This window comes from Varanus komodoensis, unplaced genomic scaffold, assembly GCF_004798865.1.
Source record: "Varanus komodoensis strain SLA01 unplaced genomic scaffold, ASM479886v1 scaffold11, whole genome shotgun sequence".
NCBI classification, from domain to species: Eukaryota; Metazoa; Chordata; class Lepidosauria; order Squamata; family Varanidae; genus Varanus; species Varanus komodoensis.
In genome coordinates this window covers 22,406,806-22,427,200 of record NW_025335317.1, presented here as the reverse complement: position 1 = coordinate 22,427,200, position 20,395 = coordinate 22,406,806, and the positions used below count along the sequence as shown (strand labels likewise).

General features: G+C 40.0%; 1 protein-coding gene across 1 annotated transcript in view; it reads right to left on the bottom strand.

Annotated features, from left to right (window-relative positions):
- PCDH15 (protocadherin related 15) overlaps window positions 1-20,395 on the bottom strand; it is a 405,567-nt gene that overhangs the window by 15,521 nt on the left and 369,651 nt on the right. Inside the window, exons 31-33 of the mRNA XM_044420577.1 lie at window positions 17,781-17,999; window positions 13,798-13,806; window positions 12,160-12,270 (exon numbers count right to left, since the gene is read on the bottom strand). Of these exons, the coding sequence (XP_044276512.1) occupies window positions 12,160-12,270; window positions 13,798-13,806; window positions 17,781-17,999 (339 nt within the window). The remainder of the gene's footprint in view (window positions 1-12,159; window positions 12,271-13,797; window positions 13,807-17,780; window positions 18,000-20,395) is intronic.

The following is a 20,395-nucleotide window of genomic DNA, read 5'->3' as shown; positions in this document are numbered from 1 at the left end:
ACAATGCAAACATGCGCCTGAAACTCCAACTGGGAGAAATATGGCTGCAGAGAGGGAAATTTCTGGGGTGAAGGTTAAGCTGCTTGTCTCCCACTTGCTGCTCCTCTGCAAGAAATCACACCCTCCCAATGCCACTTTGTGAGTTGCCAAGGTTTCATTGCACAAGGTGATGGCAAATTTGTAGTTCTATCCATCGCTTCCAAAGCTGGAATGTCCAGAATCCAAAGCAGTTATTCATAATGCTGTTTCATATTCACAAGAGGCTACATGTATTTTACTACTGGTGGCAAGTTCTCCTGTCTCTTTCTTTCAGGTTGCAATTCTGGAAGGCTGCTTCTGGAAAATCTGCCACTGGGAGTATAGCACTAACTAGTATGAACTGACTTGGATCTCTGACTGCTAAAGGCAGAGAAGCAAACCTACTGCTTCAATTTATGTTCACAAATGAAATCTTACCAACTAAAACTATTTATAGCAAAAGACAAATAATATCCATGTTAAAAAAAAAAAGCAGATGTGAAAATGCATCATCAGTGTTTTCAAAATGGTTCCTATAGTACTGTCCGGAGTCCTAGGGGCAAAGAGGACAAATCTGAATAAATAGTATTTTTATACATATATGGTCCAAAGAGAAACATAGCTTATGAATCAGTTTCTTTTAATATGTGCTCAGCATCTATTAAATTTTCCTGGTAATTTGAATACCTTCAGCTTGCAATAAATTTCTAATCATTCTTAGTGTGAATAAAAACTTGAAAAAAGCATAGGTGGTTTTTTAAGGTGTAAACTACAAGGTAGTTCTAGTGGTAGGGGGAAAAAGCAGAAGAAAGGGAGACCATTCCACCATTTCCAGTTAGTATTCCATCTATATCAGATGTGCAAGAGTTCTTTTCTCTTTAAGAAACAAATAATGACATATGATAATAGCCCAAACAGAGCATATGGCAGAACATTCTCTGTACACATCCACAACTTTAAGACACAGAGAAACACATCTGGTTGCATACAGTCTCCCCAAAGTGTTGCCGATATAGGTTTGACATCGAACAATGATCTGACTGGCTGGATTCCTATGAGCATTTTTCTTTGCCTCGCTTTAACGTATTTTAGTTATTATCTTGTAAAAAACCAAAAGGAAAGATAGAAATCAAAGGCAGTATACAGAATTTAGAATTAGAATGCGCTAGTTTTGCCTTTGAGAGAAAGGTTTTACCTTTTAATGACTGAAAGATACTGTCTGTCTCTGAATTGATAAATACTCAAATTCTTTTCCAAAGGTCCATGGATGGATCATTTGTTTTTCTTTAATCAATTCATTCAACCCTTGTTATATATGGAATAATGTATTTCAGAGACCTGAATGAGATCTGATACAGCCGTGCTCATCTTCTTCTGTTCTTCATGGGGTTTTGATCAAATGATACTTCAAAATGCTTTGCCACATGGAACACACTCAACAGGGCTGCATTTTCAAGTGGGAGCACACACCTGTTTGCCTGCATTGCTCCTTAAAAGTAATAACAATAGACTGCTAAAACATACTTGTGGCACTTTTGGATAGCTTCAGAGAAACTACTTGTTCCACACTGTGCATATATGCTGCAGGAGATCTCTGTATGATGCTATTTCCTTTACATCTGCTTGGAAGTAAAGACGTAGCATGTACTGGAAGTTCGTTCACTTTCCCATGGCAAAGTGTATTTTCACATTCTGTATCTCCCTTATAAAACAAATACGTTCTGTTGAAGTGGAAGCACAGGGTTAAATTACATGTTACATCACTTGTGCAGCATGTGGTTGAGGATATTCTTCTGCACTATAAATGGAGAGCTATAAACCCTGAAAATCATTCCTGCAGGGTTTAAAACATGTCTCAAATTGCATCAATAGAGGAGGAGGAGAAGGAGGCCTCCTCGTCCTCCTCCTCCTCATCATCACTTCAGTCTTCTCATGGGATAACAATGGTGGTGAGGTTTCATCCTGCCCGCCTGTGAGCAGTGATCCCAGCAATCTGGATTAATATAGCATACATAATTATATAACAGAGTATATTAATGTGACAAAAGAAGTGTCAAAAAACCAGGAAGTGTAATTCACTTGCTCATCCTGGCACATGACAAAAAAACCTCTGCTTTTCCATTTTGACTTTACAAGGAAGTGATTCTGTGCCAACCGTGCATTTAAATCCACCACCAACAGCTTCAAAGCACTGGCCAAAGTGAAGGAAAGAATGAGCTAGGATGGTTTCAAAGGTGGAGACAAAAAGAAGTTGGGCCAGAAGCTATTATGTCCATCTAAAAATCAGTGGAAGTGGAAAAAATACTGTACTTCACTTTGAGCAGTAGCTGGAAGACAGAATCTATAGTTTTAGCTATAAAAACAACCATCTATGTTGAAAAGTTTGAAATGTCAAGTGCTAAGAAACATTTTTCAGAATTGTGAAGTATTCACTTCACCCAGGGGATCATTTTGAGCTGAACTAAAGAAACCTTTGTAAACAGGTTTATTGTGTATGGGCTGACCCACTTTCATATGGAAGGTCACACATGATTAGAGATTCATTATTCCCTTGATGAGATTCACTAGAAACTAATTTTGAAAGGTGATGGCCATTTGGTTCAGAATAATTTCATACTTCAAGGAGAAAAAAAAACATAACAGATTTCACAAATCTCTTCTGGTCAGTCTACATCAGACCTTCCAACTCACATGCCTTAGCAAACAACAGTATGTAACTTTACTGAATCAAAAGGCACTATACACAATATAAACACAAGCAGATGGAGATTGTTTCTTAGCAACTCAACCTGAGGTATTATCCTTAAAGTTTGGTTCTGGGGCATCTTTAGTTTTACCTTCAATGAGTGCTAGTGAATGAGACTTTAAATTTAGGATGTCTCTTACACTGCAATCTTCCACATTTGAAGTCAACCACAATGCATTCAATGGGATTTGTTTCTGGGGAAATGTATATAGAATTACAGCTTTGCATTCCTTGTAGCATGCTGGGATGTAATGGTAAGCTGCAAATATTCATGTGGGATAGGAGCTGAAAATATATGCCCAGTCACACAGAAGATGAAAAAATCTTTAGAGTTTTGGTTAACATTTTGCTGGTCTTAACTGATGAAATTATCAACTAAAACTCGCTTTGTGCTTGTTACTTCCTCCCACCCATGTACAAATAATGAAGGATGAATCTGTGAATTTGGCTTTTTCTCCATTTATTTTTTTAAAAAATCTTAAATTATTTCCAATTCAAATATGAAGAAATAGGCATTTTTTGGAAATCTTTAAGAAAAATGAACTGAAATAAATTTCTCATGGATCTACATCAGCCAAACAGATATCTGGAGAGGATCACAACAGAGCTGCCTACATATAATTTTAAAGGTGCCTGAAAAAAGGGCAAGGAATGCTGATCCATTTAGGGATGTGTGAGAAATCCATTTAACAGGTTGGATTCATTGGGCTTGGCTCCCCAGACTCCAGTCCACTTTCCCACAGCCGCAAGACCAACTTCCTGGGAAGTCACATGGCGCTCATCAGGACCTGAGGTCCATCTGAATGCTTTTTTGTACACGCAGACTTCACAGAAGGTTGTTGGTTGTGCGGCTGGGATATTCCAAGTGTTTGTGAACTTCCTCTTGGCTTAGCTCCCTTTCTAAGACAGGGCCAAGCACAAGAAGAAGTCTGACAACATTCAAGGAATCATTGTGTAGAACTCCAGCACAACTATAAATGCATTACTAACATGGGAGAAGACACAGGTTTTTCAGCTAGACTCTGAAGAACTCAGCACTGCACACCCTGAGCCTAGATGGGTCTCTTCAGCCTGGAGAAGAGGAGACTCAGAGGGGATATGTTGGCGACATGCAGGTATGTGAGGGGATGTCACACGGAGATGGGTAGAGACCTGTTCTCCCCTGTAGAGGAAGGCAGGACATGCTCCAACAAAGCAAAGCTCAGGGAGCCAAGGTTCCATTTGGATGCCAGGAAGCACTTCCTGACAGTCAGGACCCCGAGGGTGTGGAAAGGGCTTCCACGAGAGGTCGTTGAGGCCCCATCGGTGAGGGTGTTCAAAGATAGGCTGGACATGCACATGGTGGGCATGCCGTGAGTGGAGCTGGCTGGTGCTGGAGGTCAGACTAGATGGCCTGGGAGACCCCTTCTGACTCGCTCTGTTTCTATGTTTCTGTTTCCTCTCACATTCAATATTTTTAAAAATAAAATGCTTTCCATCCCAAATGTGAAGACATGTTGGTAAATTCTTGTCAAAAATGAACTAAACTGAAATTCTCGCTCTTCCTAAGTTCTCACTTTCACTAAGTTCCATTTTTATAGAAGCTGCATTCTGTACGCAGCTTGGAATGTACTCATACTGCAGCATCAGAACTCTTTGATGGCTTCTGCCTCAAACAGACCATGTACACCCTGCCCTGTATCTTCTGGCATTAAGCTGAAGCCCCTGAATGTCCCAGGTTTGTGCTGGGGTGCAGATGGCTATGGTAGGAAAAAAGTAGTAGTTCTGGCTTTGCTCGCACAATTTCCAGCTGTGGTGCTTCCCTCAGCTCCATCAAAGAGAGCACTGTGCACTGACTGCTGCGGAATTGGCCAATGCATCTACCCTTTTTATTCTCCCAATATTTAATTGGTTTTATCCTTGTTTTTATCTGATCAGATGCAGTGGGCCGTGTGTTGTCATTGTTATGATAGACTTGTTTTTGGTTTTCTGTTTTTGTAAGCCATCCACAGACTTTTAGTATTGAGATGGCATATAACAATTTTAAATAAACAAATACTCTTTGAGCATAGGTTCCTTGCTACAGATTATGGGCCAGCTGCCATTTGAGAAGGAATTTTACCTGGTGAGACTGACTGACATGGTTTTTGCATTCCCTGCAGCAATGAAAGTTGGTAAGAGGCAGTATCATCACAGCTTTTTAAGCAGATGTCTCTGGGCTGGATCCAAATCAAAGCGGAAGGAGGCCTACACACCCTCTCCTCTCCAGGAGTTGTTCCTGGAGCAACATCACAGGGCTGCAGCTTCCCGGATGTGTGCCAGCACCATTTCCTGGGGTGCACAGAACTATGCAAATGGTACACACCATAGCAGGAGCTTGTCATGGTCTGTGACACCTCCCCTTGGTAAAAGGTCACCTCGATCATGGGCTGGGGTGTGGACTGTGGGCAGGTTTCCCATGGAAAGGAACCCTCCAAAGTCTAAGATATAACTGCTGAAATTCTACCAGATTAAAACTCAGCACTGTCTTGTAAGGTTGACCTTCTTGGAACAGCTGAGTCTTCCTGGTGCAAAGGAACAGATAGGTCAAGACAATGTATGCCTGTAAAACTTGACAATTTAGCTGGCTCTACAGCATTGTTTTCCATTTCAGAGACATTCTGAAATAATGAAATCAAACAAGCTGAAGCTTAAAGATTTATTAAGCTTTTATCTCATGAGTTTCTGCTCCACTCAGAGTGCTCTAAACTGTTAAATTTCTGTAATAGCACAAAAAAGAAAATGGATTGATTACTGTACTCCCTACATGTTTGGCTATTATTGCTACTCATGACTTATGCTGGACCTGAAATCAGCTCTATCTTGAATGGGGGACTTTATTAGGTACAAAACATTTCAAATGTGTCAGCAGAACTCAAGTGATAAAGTTCACGGTGCTTGGCTCTGGGACAAAATAGAATCTACCTTCAGCAGTTTTTGATTGAGCTATCCATACTTGTCCCAAGTGCTGCTGGAGTAAAAGTCAGCCTCCAAAGAATCACAGCATATTTTTAGACTCTTAACTACAGTGCCCTTGTAATTACTTGCCTGCGCATGACTGATAATATTGGCCCAACAAGCTGGTTTTAAGCTTCAAAAGTTCACTCCAAATGCCAGACTTTGGCAGTGTTCATTAACACACACAAATCTTAAACAACAACATTAACAGTGTTCTTTAATTTGAACAGGGAGAGGGAGGAATGCCTTTTCGGACAAAGCTAGGTGTGCTACATCTTGTTATTTGTTTAAAAACGTGTGTGGAAGTATACTGGGGGCCATGCTGCTGTAACAGAGGGCTTTCTCCTTTTCTTAAACCATTAGCTGCAGAACAGAAAGCAGATAAATTTGATAAAAAGCTTTTAAAGTTTTCTATTTCTATTATTTATGCATGCATGAACAATCCTTCACTCATGAAAACCTCTGGAGCCTCTTTGCAACTTTGTCATCCTCCACAGCCTCTCCCAAGTTTTCCAGCCTTTTTTCTTTTAAGAGCAAGAAAAGTCAGCCGTTAACATTTAAATTCAAATTCAAGTTAGAAACAAACAGGCAGCACAGCCTCACTAAAAGTCACAAACCCATTATACGTGAAATTATATCACAGCACCACCGTGTGTCTGTTTAATAGAATATACTGAAAGGCCAAGAAATAAAACCCAAGAGTCAGTTGACATATAAAGGATGCATTTTTCCTACTGGAATGAAACTGGAAGAAAAAGCCTCAGTAAAGCAGTGGCTCAAACTTCTCACGTAGAGAAGTTCTCAGTGTCTTTTTATTCCTATATACTTAATGACATCTTTGGGTTGGATGTGCTCTCCAAGTGCCATAGCTCTGATCCATGCTGTGGGTTTGTTTTATTCTACTTATTTAATGTAAGCTGTCCTGAGACGTTTGTAGGGGACAGGATAGAAAAGCTTTTGATACATACATACATACATACATACATACATACATACATAAAAAATCAGCCTCTGCTCCATCAGATGCATGGCCGAGATCATAATGGATCCCCAGTCATATCTGCTTTGGCCCTTAGCCCAAATTATTTCTTCCTCCATTAACCACCACACATTCAAACTCCAGGTAACCAATATTTACAAAACTGTCATTACAGTATTACAAGCGAAGCTCCAGCTAATTCTAGGCTACCAACCCTCCCCTTCAGATTTAGAAACTCCTCTTTTTGTCATAATGATTCAAATTACTTTATTAGATTTGACAGAATAAAAAAATCTCCAAAGGAAAACATGGAGTTATGGAGCATGTGGAATGGAGAAACACTGTCTTTTAAAAGGTTTTTTAAAATTCTTTGTACACAAAATCAATTACAAAAGTGAATTCTTAGAATATGCAGTGTCAGTATATAAAAAAGCAATAAAAGGCATTCTGTGGATAAAAGAGAGGAGCATACGAAACAACAAATAGGTGAACCCTTATCAAAGCTACAGTGCTGCCCCTCTGGCACCCATCTACAGAACAAGATGATACGTTATTGTAAAAACTTTTGCTCCCCCCCCCACTTTTATTCTCTTCTTCTTGCTGAGTCTGTTTTTCCTCCTATCACTTGTTTTCCATCAACATTCAACATTTCAGAGTGAAAAGTTAAGATCTCTCCCCAGTGAACATTTTTATGTGGAAGCAATAAAGTGCCACATTGTCAGTTTTGTGCTGCAGGAGAGTCACTTTGCTTATTGATACAAAATCTTTTAACAAAAGGAAGCACAAAGGGGGGGGGGGAGAGAGAGAGAGAGAGAGAGAGAGAGAGAGAGAGAGAGAGAGAGAGAGGAGGGCAACACCAAGCATTACAGCAACGCTAATGTGTGTCTCTAAGCACACCGCTTTTAGTTTTGAAATGCTTCCTTTTTCTCATAAAACTTTTCACAGCATATTAAGAGAAAAAAGCAGTACTTTTTGAAATAGTAAACAAAGATGGCATTCCCTCTGGGAATTACTTAAATATTACAGAAACAAAGTGGAGCAGCTAAATAAGAAGAGTGTTACACAGGATTTGCAAATCATAGAGGGAGGGAGGAAAGGGGGAAAGAATAAGGAAAGGAAACAAGAGGAAAACTCTCAGTGATGGTCTGGAATTGGATCTGGAGTACGTGGGGCTGGAGCACGTTGCATACGGGGCAGGGCATAGATCAAGCAACACACATCCGCTCCTGCAGGTCTGTCATAATGCAGTGGACTGAGATGGGAATCGCTTTTCAAGTTCCTCCACAACGCAGTTCAAGTTTCCATTCTGTTGGCTGTTCTCAGCCTCAGCCACAGGTTCAGTCCTCGGCGGTTCTGGTGTTGCAACTGGCTTTAGTTTGGCTATATGCTTTGGTAGAATGTGGTTTTTGTCTATCTGGCTATACATATTAGCAACTGATTTCTCAATATCTGCTAAATTCTGAATATTTTTAAGAATCCCTTTCAGTTCCCTGCGAGGGGGGGCAGGGACATCAGGCACAAGAACCTGAGATGACTCCATTTCTTCCCTGGAAGGTGACTTGGCATGTTTTGCAGGGGACAACAGCTGAGTGCTTACAGTAGATGAGGAAGAAGACAAGGAAAGGCTGCGGGGGGAAGGAAGCAGAGGTGGTAATGGGGGAGGAGTTGGTGGTGGAAGGGGTGAAGATGGAGGAGGAGGTGGGGGAGGAGGGGTTTTGGGTGGGTCCGGAATGTTTTCCACTGCTTCTACTTTAGATTGTGCAGGCAAAAGAGTTTGGCAAACTGGAATTTTTATCCTAACAGAAGGAGGAGCAGGTTTGTGACTTGGTGGAGGAGATAACGGTTCAGGAGCATCATGATGAGTGATGATTACAGAAGGTATTGCAGATGTTTCAGGTTCAGAAACCTCAGAGGAGGGTGAGAGGGATGAAAAAGAAGGTGAAAGATGGACTGGTGATGGAAGGAAGCTTTCAGTAGACAATTCTAGTGTGCTCGCTCTGCCTTGGGTGAAGCGGCTGCTGGTTGGCGAATGAAAACTCTTCCTATCTCGGGATTTCACTTGCTTCATTTCCTGCAGAGCCTGTTGCTCAAACTGTCTTGCCTTCTCTTTGACTGATATCTTTGTGCCAATGATCTTTTTGAAGACTGGACTGCTAATATCAGCTCTGCTGTGCTGGATTTCGGCCCTGTTGTTCTCTGCTCTGATTCTTTCCTGTTCCCATTGGACTGGGTCCATAATGACTGTCTTACTCAAAGCATCAGAAATGTGTCTTCTGGTAAGATGAGTGGGTAAAGTCCATGCTCGATGAATGTCCCCCAATGGGAACCCCAACAGAATATTTTTCAAGGCTAGCATTTTAGGAGAAAAGGGGGGCAGAAAATCCTTTCTTTCTTGCAGAAACCCAGAATAGGAAGAACCCTGGAGTGCACCCTCCATGTACAGAGGGTTCTGAGTTGTTAATGGGTTCTCATCAGACAGATATGTAACATTACTTGCAGATTTGGGAAGGTTATTGTTCAGTGTTCCATTGATATTAGACTGCTTGTGGGCCTCAATAGCACGAGAAGCAAAGTTGCTTATTGCTCTTTGACGGTCTCCTTCTTCTAAGACTGACTTTTTTCCCCTGCTTTGTTGAAAATGGTAGAGAAGAAAAAGACTTGAAAGAAAAGAAGATAATCACAGGTAAGGAAGCATGCATGGAAACTGATTCTCATGAGAAAATAGAATCTGAATGCAACGAACAAACACGGTGCTGTCTAACGCCTTCTGTGGTTATCTAAGAATCTAGATCTATAGTAATTAATCTATATGTAATTAAACTACTAAGGAAAGGCACTCATTTAGTTACTTAGGGAAGTGATTCACTTCTTCACCAAGGGAAGTGCAAATACACAGAAGATAAAAATGGTAAATTTCGACCCACAAGAGTTAATTGTCCTAATTTAAACAAATTCCTTACAAAAGTTAGTCCTGTGTCGATATTGAAATGCTCTCCTAAGACTAAAATGACATGGCTGACAAGCATTTTGTGTGGGTTCCTTTGTGGGTCCATGTATATAATATGTCCATACACCGAAATAAGAAGGAAATGGAATCAAATGAAAGCTATAGTGAGTTATGTTGGGCATATATATATATACTAAAAAGCAGAAGGGAAATTTGCTATCACCCCAGTCCTACTATGCCTTATATGTGCAGGAGATCTGATGCACAAGTGGAGACAGCCACATCAAAGGCTGTCTCCATGGTTTTTCATTTCAGTGGAATGGCCAAATCAAGGCTGCAAACCGCACCTTTCACTGAAATGAATGGGAGCACCCACATCCCAATTGTTTGCTGATATTAACTGAGGACCTGGATGTTCAGATTACTAATAGGCTAGAGTCAACATCATGGTCATAATGGTAACAGAAGTTACCTATGTTCCACCGGAAACACCACAGCCTTGGCAACAGGTGGACTGATATACTTAAGGAAAATGTAAAGCTCCGACTTTAATTAAATATTTTAGGTATTTAAGTATTTAAATAATACACATAAATATGACTGTAGCAATATAAGAAGAATACACAGAAACCTGAGTAGAGTTTCAAGGCTCAAAACCTTAACGTTGATACTATTTTAGGAATGTAGAACAAATAGATCTTTTATACATTTTTCCAATACATTGTTTAACTTCCACTAACCTTTCTATTAGTTTATGTATTTGTTTGTTTAATATATATCTATGGCAACCAACAGCCAGCTCTCTGGGCCATAAAATACAACCTCAAATACAATAAACAAGTTGAGCAGTTTAAAACTAGTGTAAGTGTGACCAGGCGGCCACCTAAGCATATTGTGGGTACTTGTTGCTAACATGTCTGCAGCAGTGGTACAAGTCACTACACAAACATTTTCAGTGGCATCACCTTGGCAGTTGTGCCATGCACCACGAGGCTAAGAAGACTTCATCAGTTGAAAAGTATGTTTACTTGAAGCTGTCCACCAAGTAGTATTTCTGTGCCAGCTGTACTCATTTTATTTCTATGGCATTTTAGGAACAATGGTTGGCAGACTAGAATGTATGCCCGCTGCTATGAAGTCCATTTTGGCATAGCCTAACTGCAAATATGATGAACTGAATAAGGCTGCGCTTTGATGGTGACTGAGAAGTTTATGCTGTTTAATTGAGATTAGTCTGGTTGACGTTAATGGAGTTTCCAGCAAGTGAAAAATCCCAGCACTGCAGCCTCCCTGTTTCACGATTTTGAAATGTACTAATCATGGAAACAAGTTGAATGGAATAGAATCTATTTACTTTAAGTGACTGATGTCTGTACATAGTGCAATTGTTTTTAGCCCTTTATTTCTACTTTCCTTTTGAAAATAGGAAACCACAATATTTAGATGTGAGATTCTACAGTACTAGGAAAAGAAAATAAGTGCAGTTCTAATTTCTTTCTTTAAGTTAACTACTTTGTTATTACCTACAATGGCATAGATTTACTTACTGTTTCCTATGTATTCCCACGAAAGAGAAATAAGGGGAAATGAGAAACAAAACAGATGATGAAATGTTAATCATATATGTTAAAGGTAGACTAAACATAACTTGAAAGTAGAATGGGTGATGAGGGGAATTCAGAAAAGTAATCAGAAATAGGCGCCTTCTTCAGAGGACCTATTACTTAAATGTGAAGGTATCATATGAACCTAAACTTCATGTAGATAAACAAATTATAAGTATAGCATATGTGTTGGACAACAAAGAAAGATGTTTTGCTATGGCATAACCAAGCAAATCCCAAGGCCTTTAATCTAAAACAAATCTCTAGCTGATTTCTTTGCTCATAATGATGCTTGGTTCCATTTCTAAGGGCAATTCCATCCCACTTACCAGTATGTAGTGTTGGGTTAGATGAAGGGGAAAGTGTGCTTGCAGAGTACTGTTTGGGTTTTGGCTTGTATCATATATAGGATTTTAACTAGGGCAACATATGGTCTAAATGATACATACGAGACTTGGAACATCTGTACAAACATACAATAACCCTCATTCTCTCGTAATACTGTCTCCCACCAATTACTAGAATTTTGCACTCAGGATCTTAACCAGCAGTGGACAAAATAAAGAAAAGAATAAGAGTCTTTTTAGTAAACTGGTTGATGTATACTAACAATACTCTTTCTCCACCATTGCCATCTATTAAGAAAACACTCACATAGACTTGAAACAGAGTATCAGCCCGGACTAGATGAGAACAATCAGAGACATGCATTCTTCATAAATATGCACAAACACTGTGCTTATTAGTCATAAGTCATATACTTTCCATTATCTGTTGAGCAAGATCCTGATTATTATTAGTCCTTTCTTAATTATCCTCTCTTCTTCAGGGAAAAAAAAGATTCACATACCAACAATAAGCAGCATTTCAAATTGCACTGAAGACTTACATAGTGCTGTCACCAAGTTCTTCATAGAGATTGTTGGCAGGCGCACTTGCTGGTTTGCCAGCTGGTAAGGCCATCTGGATCCGAGCTGTCTTTGCACATTCTGCTTGTCTCCTTTGGTAAATTGCATGGAGAAGAAATGAAAAGTGTCAAAAATGTTCTCTAATCAAGATCAGATTGGTAGCAATGGCTATGCACAGTAAAGTAAATGGCTATGTAAATTGCTATTATGGTTTTGTTCTTTTAAATTGTGTCTTTTTGTGTCTTTTCAGCTTGTGCTAACCACCAAGAGGGCTTCAGCTATGAGGCAGCATAAAAATGAAATAAATAAAGTACAGTAAATAAATTTACTGTAGCTTTTCACCTCAAGATTGGTTACAATATTAAGAATGTGATTTTAATATATGACAAAAAAGAACAAAAATCTGGTCCTTTTTTTCATTCTGCCTTCTTTGGAGATACTCAGAGAACTATCATTTTTCAGTCTTGCCTAGAAAATTTGGAAGAGCGGAATCAACTGCAACTCTTTGAAATTAATACCTCAGAGATGTCAGCATGAATATGTGAACCACATCCCATTTTTTCCAGGAGAGATTATTTCTAAGTAATTATGCTTTATGCAAGACTTTACGTTTGTGTAGCAGATCAGAAAGGCCTTAGTCTACCTCACAATGTCCTACTGATGTGATTGTCTACATATTCGTTTGTCTGTGTTAGCTACATACATTGAGATTTACTCTTAATGTATCTATAACATGTCAGGCAGCTCATGGCTCTGTCATCCCTGGTCATGTTCAAGACCAGGTTTCTCATGCAAATTTCCCTTTCTTTACACACACATTTGCACAATGAAGCAAACCATGACACATACAATCCTGATTATACCCTATACATTTCAAGGTACAAAATGGCTATGCAATTAAGCCATTCTCTTTGAAATGTGAACAACCTCTGAAGTCTGTCAGTTTTATAGTATGTTTTTTACTATCATTATTCTGTTGAAATGCTTCCATAGTGATTGAAAACAGCATTTGAAAAGCAAAGATCCTGTCAGCTTCCCAGAAATAAGACACAAACCTTGCTAGCTTCAAGTGAGACACCCAGGGGTGACCAGAAGCCCTCAGAGCTGGCCCCACCGTTATGTAGAGGGTTGCAGACTCCCAGGTGGAACATCTGGGGGCCATATGGACTGGCAACGTGGGGAGTTGGGAACAGATCTTCGCATGTGTGGGCTGCTCTGAAGGGCGCACGTAGCTAGCCTGCTGCCCCCAGGCAGTGAAGGAAATACTGCCCCATCGGAAGGAAATTCTTCTGTCAGCTCAGTTGGCTTCTTAATGCACAATGGGCAAAGGGGCACCAGCTTCTCCTTTGCCTCAGGCAAACAAGCCTTCCCTGACTCTGTGGGGAAACTGGTAGATTCAAGATGGAAGCAGAGCACTAACGGGGTCCTGGAAAGAATCATCAGTCTGGTTTTGCTTTTTAATCTCAGACTTGAAGCTATAAGTACTGTCCTACTGACAGTAGGTAGATCCCCCTCGGACATCTTGTTTTCAATTGTGAAAGGATCCAAAGTGAACCTTAGCACAATTATTACCGTTCATATACAAGGCATTTGAAAGAAGGCCAAAAATGCATACTTACTCTTTAAATCTGTTTTGCAATGCAGATGGTAAGACAGAAATAAAAAAAGGATAAGTTGTGAGTTTCACTTAGAAAAATGTTTAAATGTGAATTTGCATAAACTTCATATGGCATGAACCTTAGACCCAGCATTTTATTAGGCCTGCAATCTTAATGAATTTATCCCTGAAGGGCACAGTCCTATTGATCGTATCCATAGTGCTCATAACCCCTGAACTTGGAGGCTTATGAGTATTTGGATAATCTCCCACTAATCCTCCCTCCATGAATATTAGCTAGAACTTTTGCCCAGCTGCTTGAGTGCTCTGAAAGGAAGGAAGTTAGCTGGAGCTGTGCCAGGAGCCTTCGTTTTCTGGTGGCCCCACTCTCCTTCCCTCCTCTTCATGCAACCCTCTCTCTCCAAGGATGAGTATCTGATCTTCGAAAGGGAGGCCGTGCCGTTCTTTCAGTGCCGGATGCGTTGGTGGGGAAGGGCAAAGATTTCTAGCTGTGAAGCTGCAGCTCAATTTCCAACCTCCAAGTTCCAAAACCCTACACCTGCTCATCTCAATGATGCCTAGAGACCATAGGTCCCAGCATTCTCCAGCCAGCCATACATATGACGAAGCCCTTATAGATTAGAATTAATATGATTAATGGGGTGAGGTCAGCTCTATATTTATACATAAAATCAAATAATCTATTAATTAAAGAGCAACATGTCACCCTCTATTTCTTCTCCACAGAAGGCTGCGGAAACTTATCCTACCTTCTGATCCCCAGGTGGACATTTTGGGGAACGTGCAGTGCCAGATACAGAGCCACTGCCTTCAGAAGGAGACCTCTCCTACCTTCCATCAAGTGTCCTACTCTCCACCAGTGCATTGGTTAAGAAGGTCATGCACTCTACTTAGGTACATATCTGAAGGGCTGTCACAAGACAGTCCTCTTCTTGAAGATCACCTTTCACTGAAGGACTATCCAGCCCAGCTTAAAGATTGTGGGCTGTAGCCAAATGTGTCTTTCTGTTAGTGCAAATGATTTTCCATGAGCAGACTCGAGGTTCTGAATGAGGCATGAGAAGAATCCAAGTAAAGTTGCATGTGGGCAGGAGCAGTTGTTCATTGCATGTACATAACTTTTGTAACTGGTTGGCTATGCTGCTTATGCAAACTGTAAGGCAACCAGTTGTACAACCTGGTAGCACAAGCATAACTGCAGCCATTTGTGCAACTTAAAGATTCAGTGAAACTCAGCAAGTGCTTTCTGAATTAGTAGAATGACATCTGCCCAAAGAATCATCAGAAGCTACAGCTGGATTCTTCAAGTTGTATACCAACAGTTACCATGTGAAAATCAGGCTGTGCAAGGCACGCAGGTCACATGGTCACTTTCTTACTCTGTTGAGATATATTGTATTTTTATTTGGTTATTATTTTCAAAGGTGCATGCACACACATAAACCCAGTACATACAGATTTCTTCCCTCTTTTATTTATTTTTTGGTGACACATTTCCTCTTCTGGTGACATTGAGTAGCTACCCTAGACACTGCTACATCAGCCTATGGACAGGAAGGGACGGGAAAGCTGCAAAATGCCCTGAGAAATTCCAAAGCATTGCACACAGAAAGGGATGGATCATGTCTGATCCATACTTATGTTTTTGTTATCACTGTATACTCTATAAAAATGATTTGCAAGGGAAAAAAGTAATTATTAGTTAAACACAGTCTCTTCAAAGCCAATTATGAAAACAGCTATCTAACTTGAATTATGACTATAAAAGTTTGGCAACCCAATAAGAAGTACACTTTATAATTTTCTCCTGATTTTAAATTATACATAGAATATTACAGAAATAATAATGGGGTCTATTATGAATGTGCCACCCTCCTATGATTAATTCATAAACTTTGGCTCATAATTACTTTCTTTTGTACAGGATACTGAAATTTTAAAGGTGTCATTAACTAGAAAAGAGCACTGATAATTTCTAGGATTATTTACAAGTAGGCTCTGGGCAGTGCTACAACAATGTTAATTCACACTGGAAAATAAGCAATATAAAATTCATTTAACTTTACTGTTCTTTTTGTATAAGCTGCAAAAATTAATTCATTCAATATTAAGCCAGTCAGTAGGCTGGAAAGTATTGAAAAATATTAATATGACACACAAGAAAGTTTTAATATAAAGCCAGTCTTAATGTTTCCACTTTATGTGCACCAATGACAACAATTATGTTCATTCAGCTATAATCTTTGCACTAAGTAGCAAAGTTGAACAGTTTTTTTTTAAAGGGGGTATATGGTGCTGAAGGAATAAGAAAGCTAAAAGAAGAGGAAAACAGATGTTTCCTGTATTGTTTAAATACAGCTCACAGCCCATGGGTTGAACTGTTCTCAGAACTTTTGCTTTTGGCTAGGAAATACAAAGAACAGACACTCTGTCCTAAAGGAAAATGTGGATATTATGGAACTCATAAGTCCTTTTCCAGAGTTTTCATGACTCAGCCTGTCATGTGTGGGACACCACTGAGGAGACAGAGCAAGCCCAACATGTTCCTGCAGGCTCCTAATCTGTTCATTGATCTCTGAGGGGAGCTAGAACATGGACGTGACGTAGCATGTGGGCAAGGACATCAGTCTGCCTTGCTTATGCTGTGATGCAGGACACTTGTTTCTGTGGCAGTTCCCTGCAGGAAGTGGATCCATATACTGAGAATTGCATACCATTCCAAACGAGAAAACATCTCAAGAACCCTTCTAGGAAAATGAGGTAGAGAGAGGAAATCAAAGGGGCAAGAAGATCTGGATAGAAGCCCTTGGTTCATTAGTCTAACCCCAGTGGCATGAGTCTGATGGAAAAACTTTAAACATGCAAAGAATATTAACCACCAGTGAGCCATGGACCTTCTCTCCATTTCTGTGCTAGAACATCAGAATTTTCCCCTTGCTCTTGCTGAGGAGGGGAAATAGTGGAATTTAGAATGTACTGAGCCTGAACTATTCCTTCTGCATAGAGGAAGGTAGGAAACACTTTGGTAGGCTACGAATCCAGTACAGCACATTGTGCCAAAGGGGTTCTAGTGGATTTCAAATCCACCAAAGCTTATTATGTATTCCAGCAGGGTTATGACAAGTGCCTCAGCTGCGGTGAATTCTCCATTTGGTCAACAGAAGCCTTGAAAGTTAGAAAGATAACCCTGGCATTCAGCTTTATGCCCAGAGCCCTGCCCACTCGTTTGTCTATAGCAGAGAGGGTGACCTGCAGCCCTCAGATTACTCTTGAAAGTGCTCAGTCCAGAGCGCATGACCTGAACCTTCTCTGGCAGTGCTGGATAGGAAGGAAGAAAGGAAGGAAAAAAGGGGGAAAGTGGTGGCAGAATTAGGGTGACCCACCCGCTTTTGTCATGGTTCCATCTACCACGGCTTTTGACACCACATGCTGCTGGTTTCTACCCTCCCCACCAATACCTTATGCCTCTCCCCTACCAAAAGTTGCCTATAGACCTTTGCAAGTTTCACTTAATGGAAAGGGCCTGCATGATCAGCGTGGCTGAGCCTTTAAATGTTTATTTATTAAAATATTAATGTTATACTACCAGCATGGGAGATTCCCACAAAAAACCACTATCAAAGCACAATGGTAATTTTTAAGGGGTACCACTGCTGACTCAGTTAAATTATGGCTTTTAGAATTGATTAGCTAAACATTCCTCATGATGATGCATTATTCATTCTCATCTCATTGTATTAGTCAGTCAGTCAAGTTGTTCATGTCAACTTGCTTTTGTTTGGCATGATCCAGACCAAAGAGGGGTGGGGGGAAACCTTCTTAATAAACAAATGTTTTACTGCTCTGCAATGAAAAGTGGTATGGAGCCTCACTTATGTATGATGGAAAAAAGACTGAAAATTGTAGGACGTGCAAACAGGTTTACTACCATGTGTGTGTGTAACAGGTGTTCCATACTCTGCATTAAAAGAAAATGGTACTTACTGTCTGTAGCTGACCATGACTATTAAAATAGCAGGCATGCAGCAAAGGATGATAATGACAGCCAGAGCCAGCAATGCCCCTTCTGTGTAGCCAACTGCTTGTGCCTGTTTCTTGACGTTGGCCACCACATCTGGAGTGCGGATTTCCAAAATACGTCCCCCTTGCCCCAGGTATGGCTGGAACTCTTTATTGATATCTAGCAGCTTTCCATCCAGAAACCTTCCGCATTAAAAATAATACATAAAAAACCATTATGAGAATGGCAAGTTCAAGGACTGTTGCTAGTTTGAGGTATACCACAGTCTTCAATGTCAGTTAGCATATTTGGCACAACAGAACTAATTACCAAACAAACAAACAAACAAAACCCACCAATTCCTGCCCCTCTTCACATTTTTCTTTGTAACTATTTTTGGTGGCATTTTCTTCTTTCTGAGCCTTGTTTAGTCTTACTGCCATTTAATCTGATTGACTGCTATCCTCAACAAGATTGTTTACAGCTGTAACATCTGTAGATGTAACAAACTTAGGATCAGGACACCGTAATCAAACCTTATGGACAGCTGTTGGTAATCAGATATAATGGCAGCAAAAGCAAAGAAGAAAGATGCAAACAGAATCAGGATATAACCACTACCAAGGGAATAAATAAAACAATCTCAAAGTGTAGTAAATATGATCAGAACAAATGTCGAAAATGGAAGGTTACCCCATTCCTAGTCAGGAAATTGTTGCATGCATCCAAAGATCAAATAGAACATGAATATATTGAAATATATGAAATTGCTGCTGTTCTACAAATTGACTTTTTGTTAGTGAAAAAAGTTAGCAGAACTGTTCCTGAAGTATACATTGAATCCTAAACCTGAAAAATGCAGATGTAATACAAGTTGGAATCTTCTTACTGCACTCTAGATAAGCATGCTAAATGATGCTCAAGCATGCTAGATATCATTTGCACTGATGAAGAATGCAGGGATATCTTGCTTTACCATTAGTACACTTCTGGGAGGTGTAACGCTGCCTCTGCTAAAAAGTCGCAAAGCAATTTCTCCATAAAACTCTATTTTTAGGTTTTTATAGCTCAACAGTGCATATTACAGTCCAGAGGAAACCTGGCATTCTGTACAAAACGAAACAGGGGACTTTTTTACTTTTGAAAAGTAGGCATTTTCAAGAAAACTGTGTGCTTCAGAAATCAATCCCACCCCATTCTCATCAGGTATAATGCAACTATTTCGATATTGAATATTGCCTATTTTCTGAAGCATAATACATTCATTTTCATTTCATTAATTACATTTCTGTGGACAGAATCTATGTGACAGCTTAGAAAGATTAAGAAGCTGTAAATAAATTATAAAAATGATATAAATAAATGACCATATTTGGTTTAAATCCACAATTACATTGTTGATCATTAGCATGGCAAGAGTTTGCACAGTGAATTGAAAGAAACCCCCACTGAAATCAATGGAACTTGCTTCCATATAAAGGTGTGTGGTGCTGCACACCAAGAAAATCTGATAAAAATATGCAGCTGCACTTTTGTGAGCAGTTCAATTAATGGAAAGTATAACAATTGTCTGTCAAGTCATCTCCAATCTATGGTGACCCCATGAATGAAAGACCTCCACATTGTCCCGTCTATGACAGCCCCAATCAGTTTTTCTAGGCTGTGGCTTCCTCTCTGGAGTCTATCCATCTTCCTTTTCTTCCTGGGCCTTTGCCCTTCCCTATCATGATTGCCTTGTCGAATGAGTCTTGCCTTCTCATTATGTGTCTGTATGACAGCCTCAGTTTTGTCATTTTTGCTTCTAGGTAAAGCTTTGGCTTGATGCTTTATGACCCACTTGTTGGTTTTTCTGTCTGTCCAGGATATTTCATAGAATCACAGAGCTGTAGAGTTGGAAGGGACCTTGAAGGCTGCTGGGTCCAAACCCCTGCTGTTGCAGGACACCACATCACACCATCCCACTCACATGGCTGTCCAGTCTCTTTTTGAACATCTTTAGTGTGGGAGAGCCCACCACCTCTCTAGGTATTGCTCTGACAGTGAGGAAGCCCTTCCTGATGTCTAGCCTGAATCTGGGCTGTCACAACTTGAATTGATTATTCTGTCACCTACACTCTGACAACAGCAAGAAGAGATCTTGACTTTCCTCTTTGTGACAGCCTGTGAGGTACTTATAGAGGGTTATCCTGTCCCCCTCAGTGAAAACCTATCCCCCAGCACCATGTTTCAAGCATGTTAATAAATAAATAAATAAATAAATGTTAGTTTTCTTCCTGTCAACTTTCTTCACTGCCCAACTTTCACACCCATATATTGATCTTGGTGGTTTTCAGTGAAACATCCTTATGCTTGATAAACTTTTCTATTTCCTTCACTGTTGCCTTTCCAAGTCTCAGTATTCCTTGCTACAGAATCCCTTTGAACTGATGACTAAGCTATGTGAAATATTTCACAATTTCAATTTCTTCATTGCTAACAGTAAAGTTCTGTAATGCTCCTGTGGTCACAATTTTTGTTTTCTTATTATTCAGCTGCCATTCTGCTTTTGTCCTTTCTTCTCTCACTTTTGTCAGGAGTCATCTCAAGTCATCGCTACTTT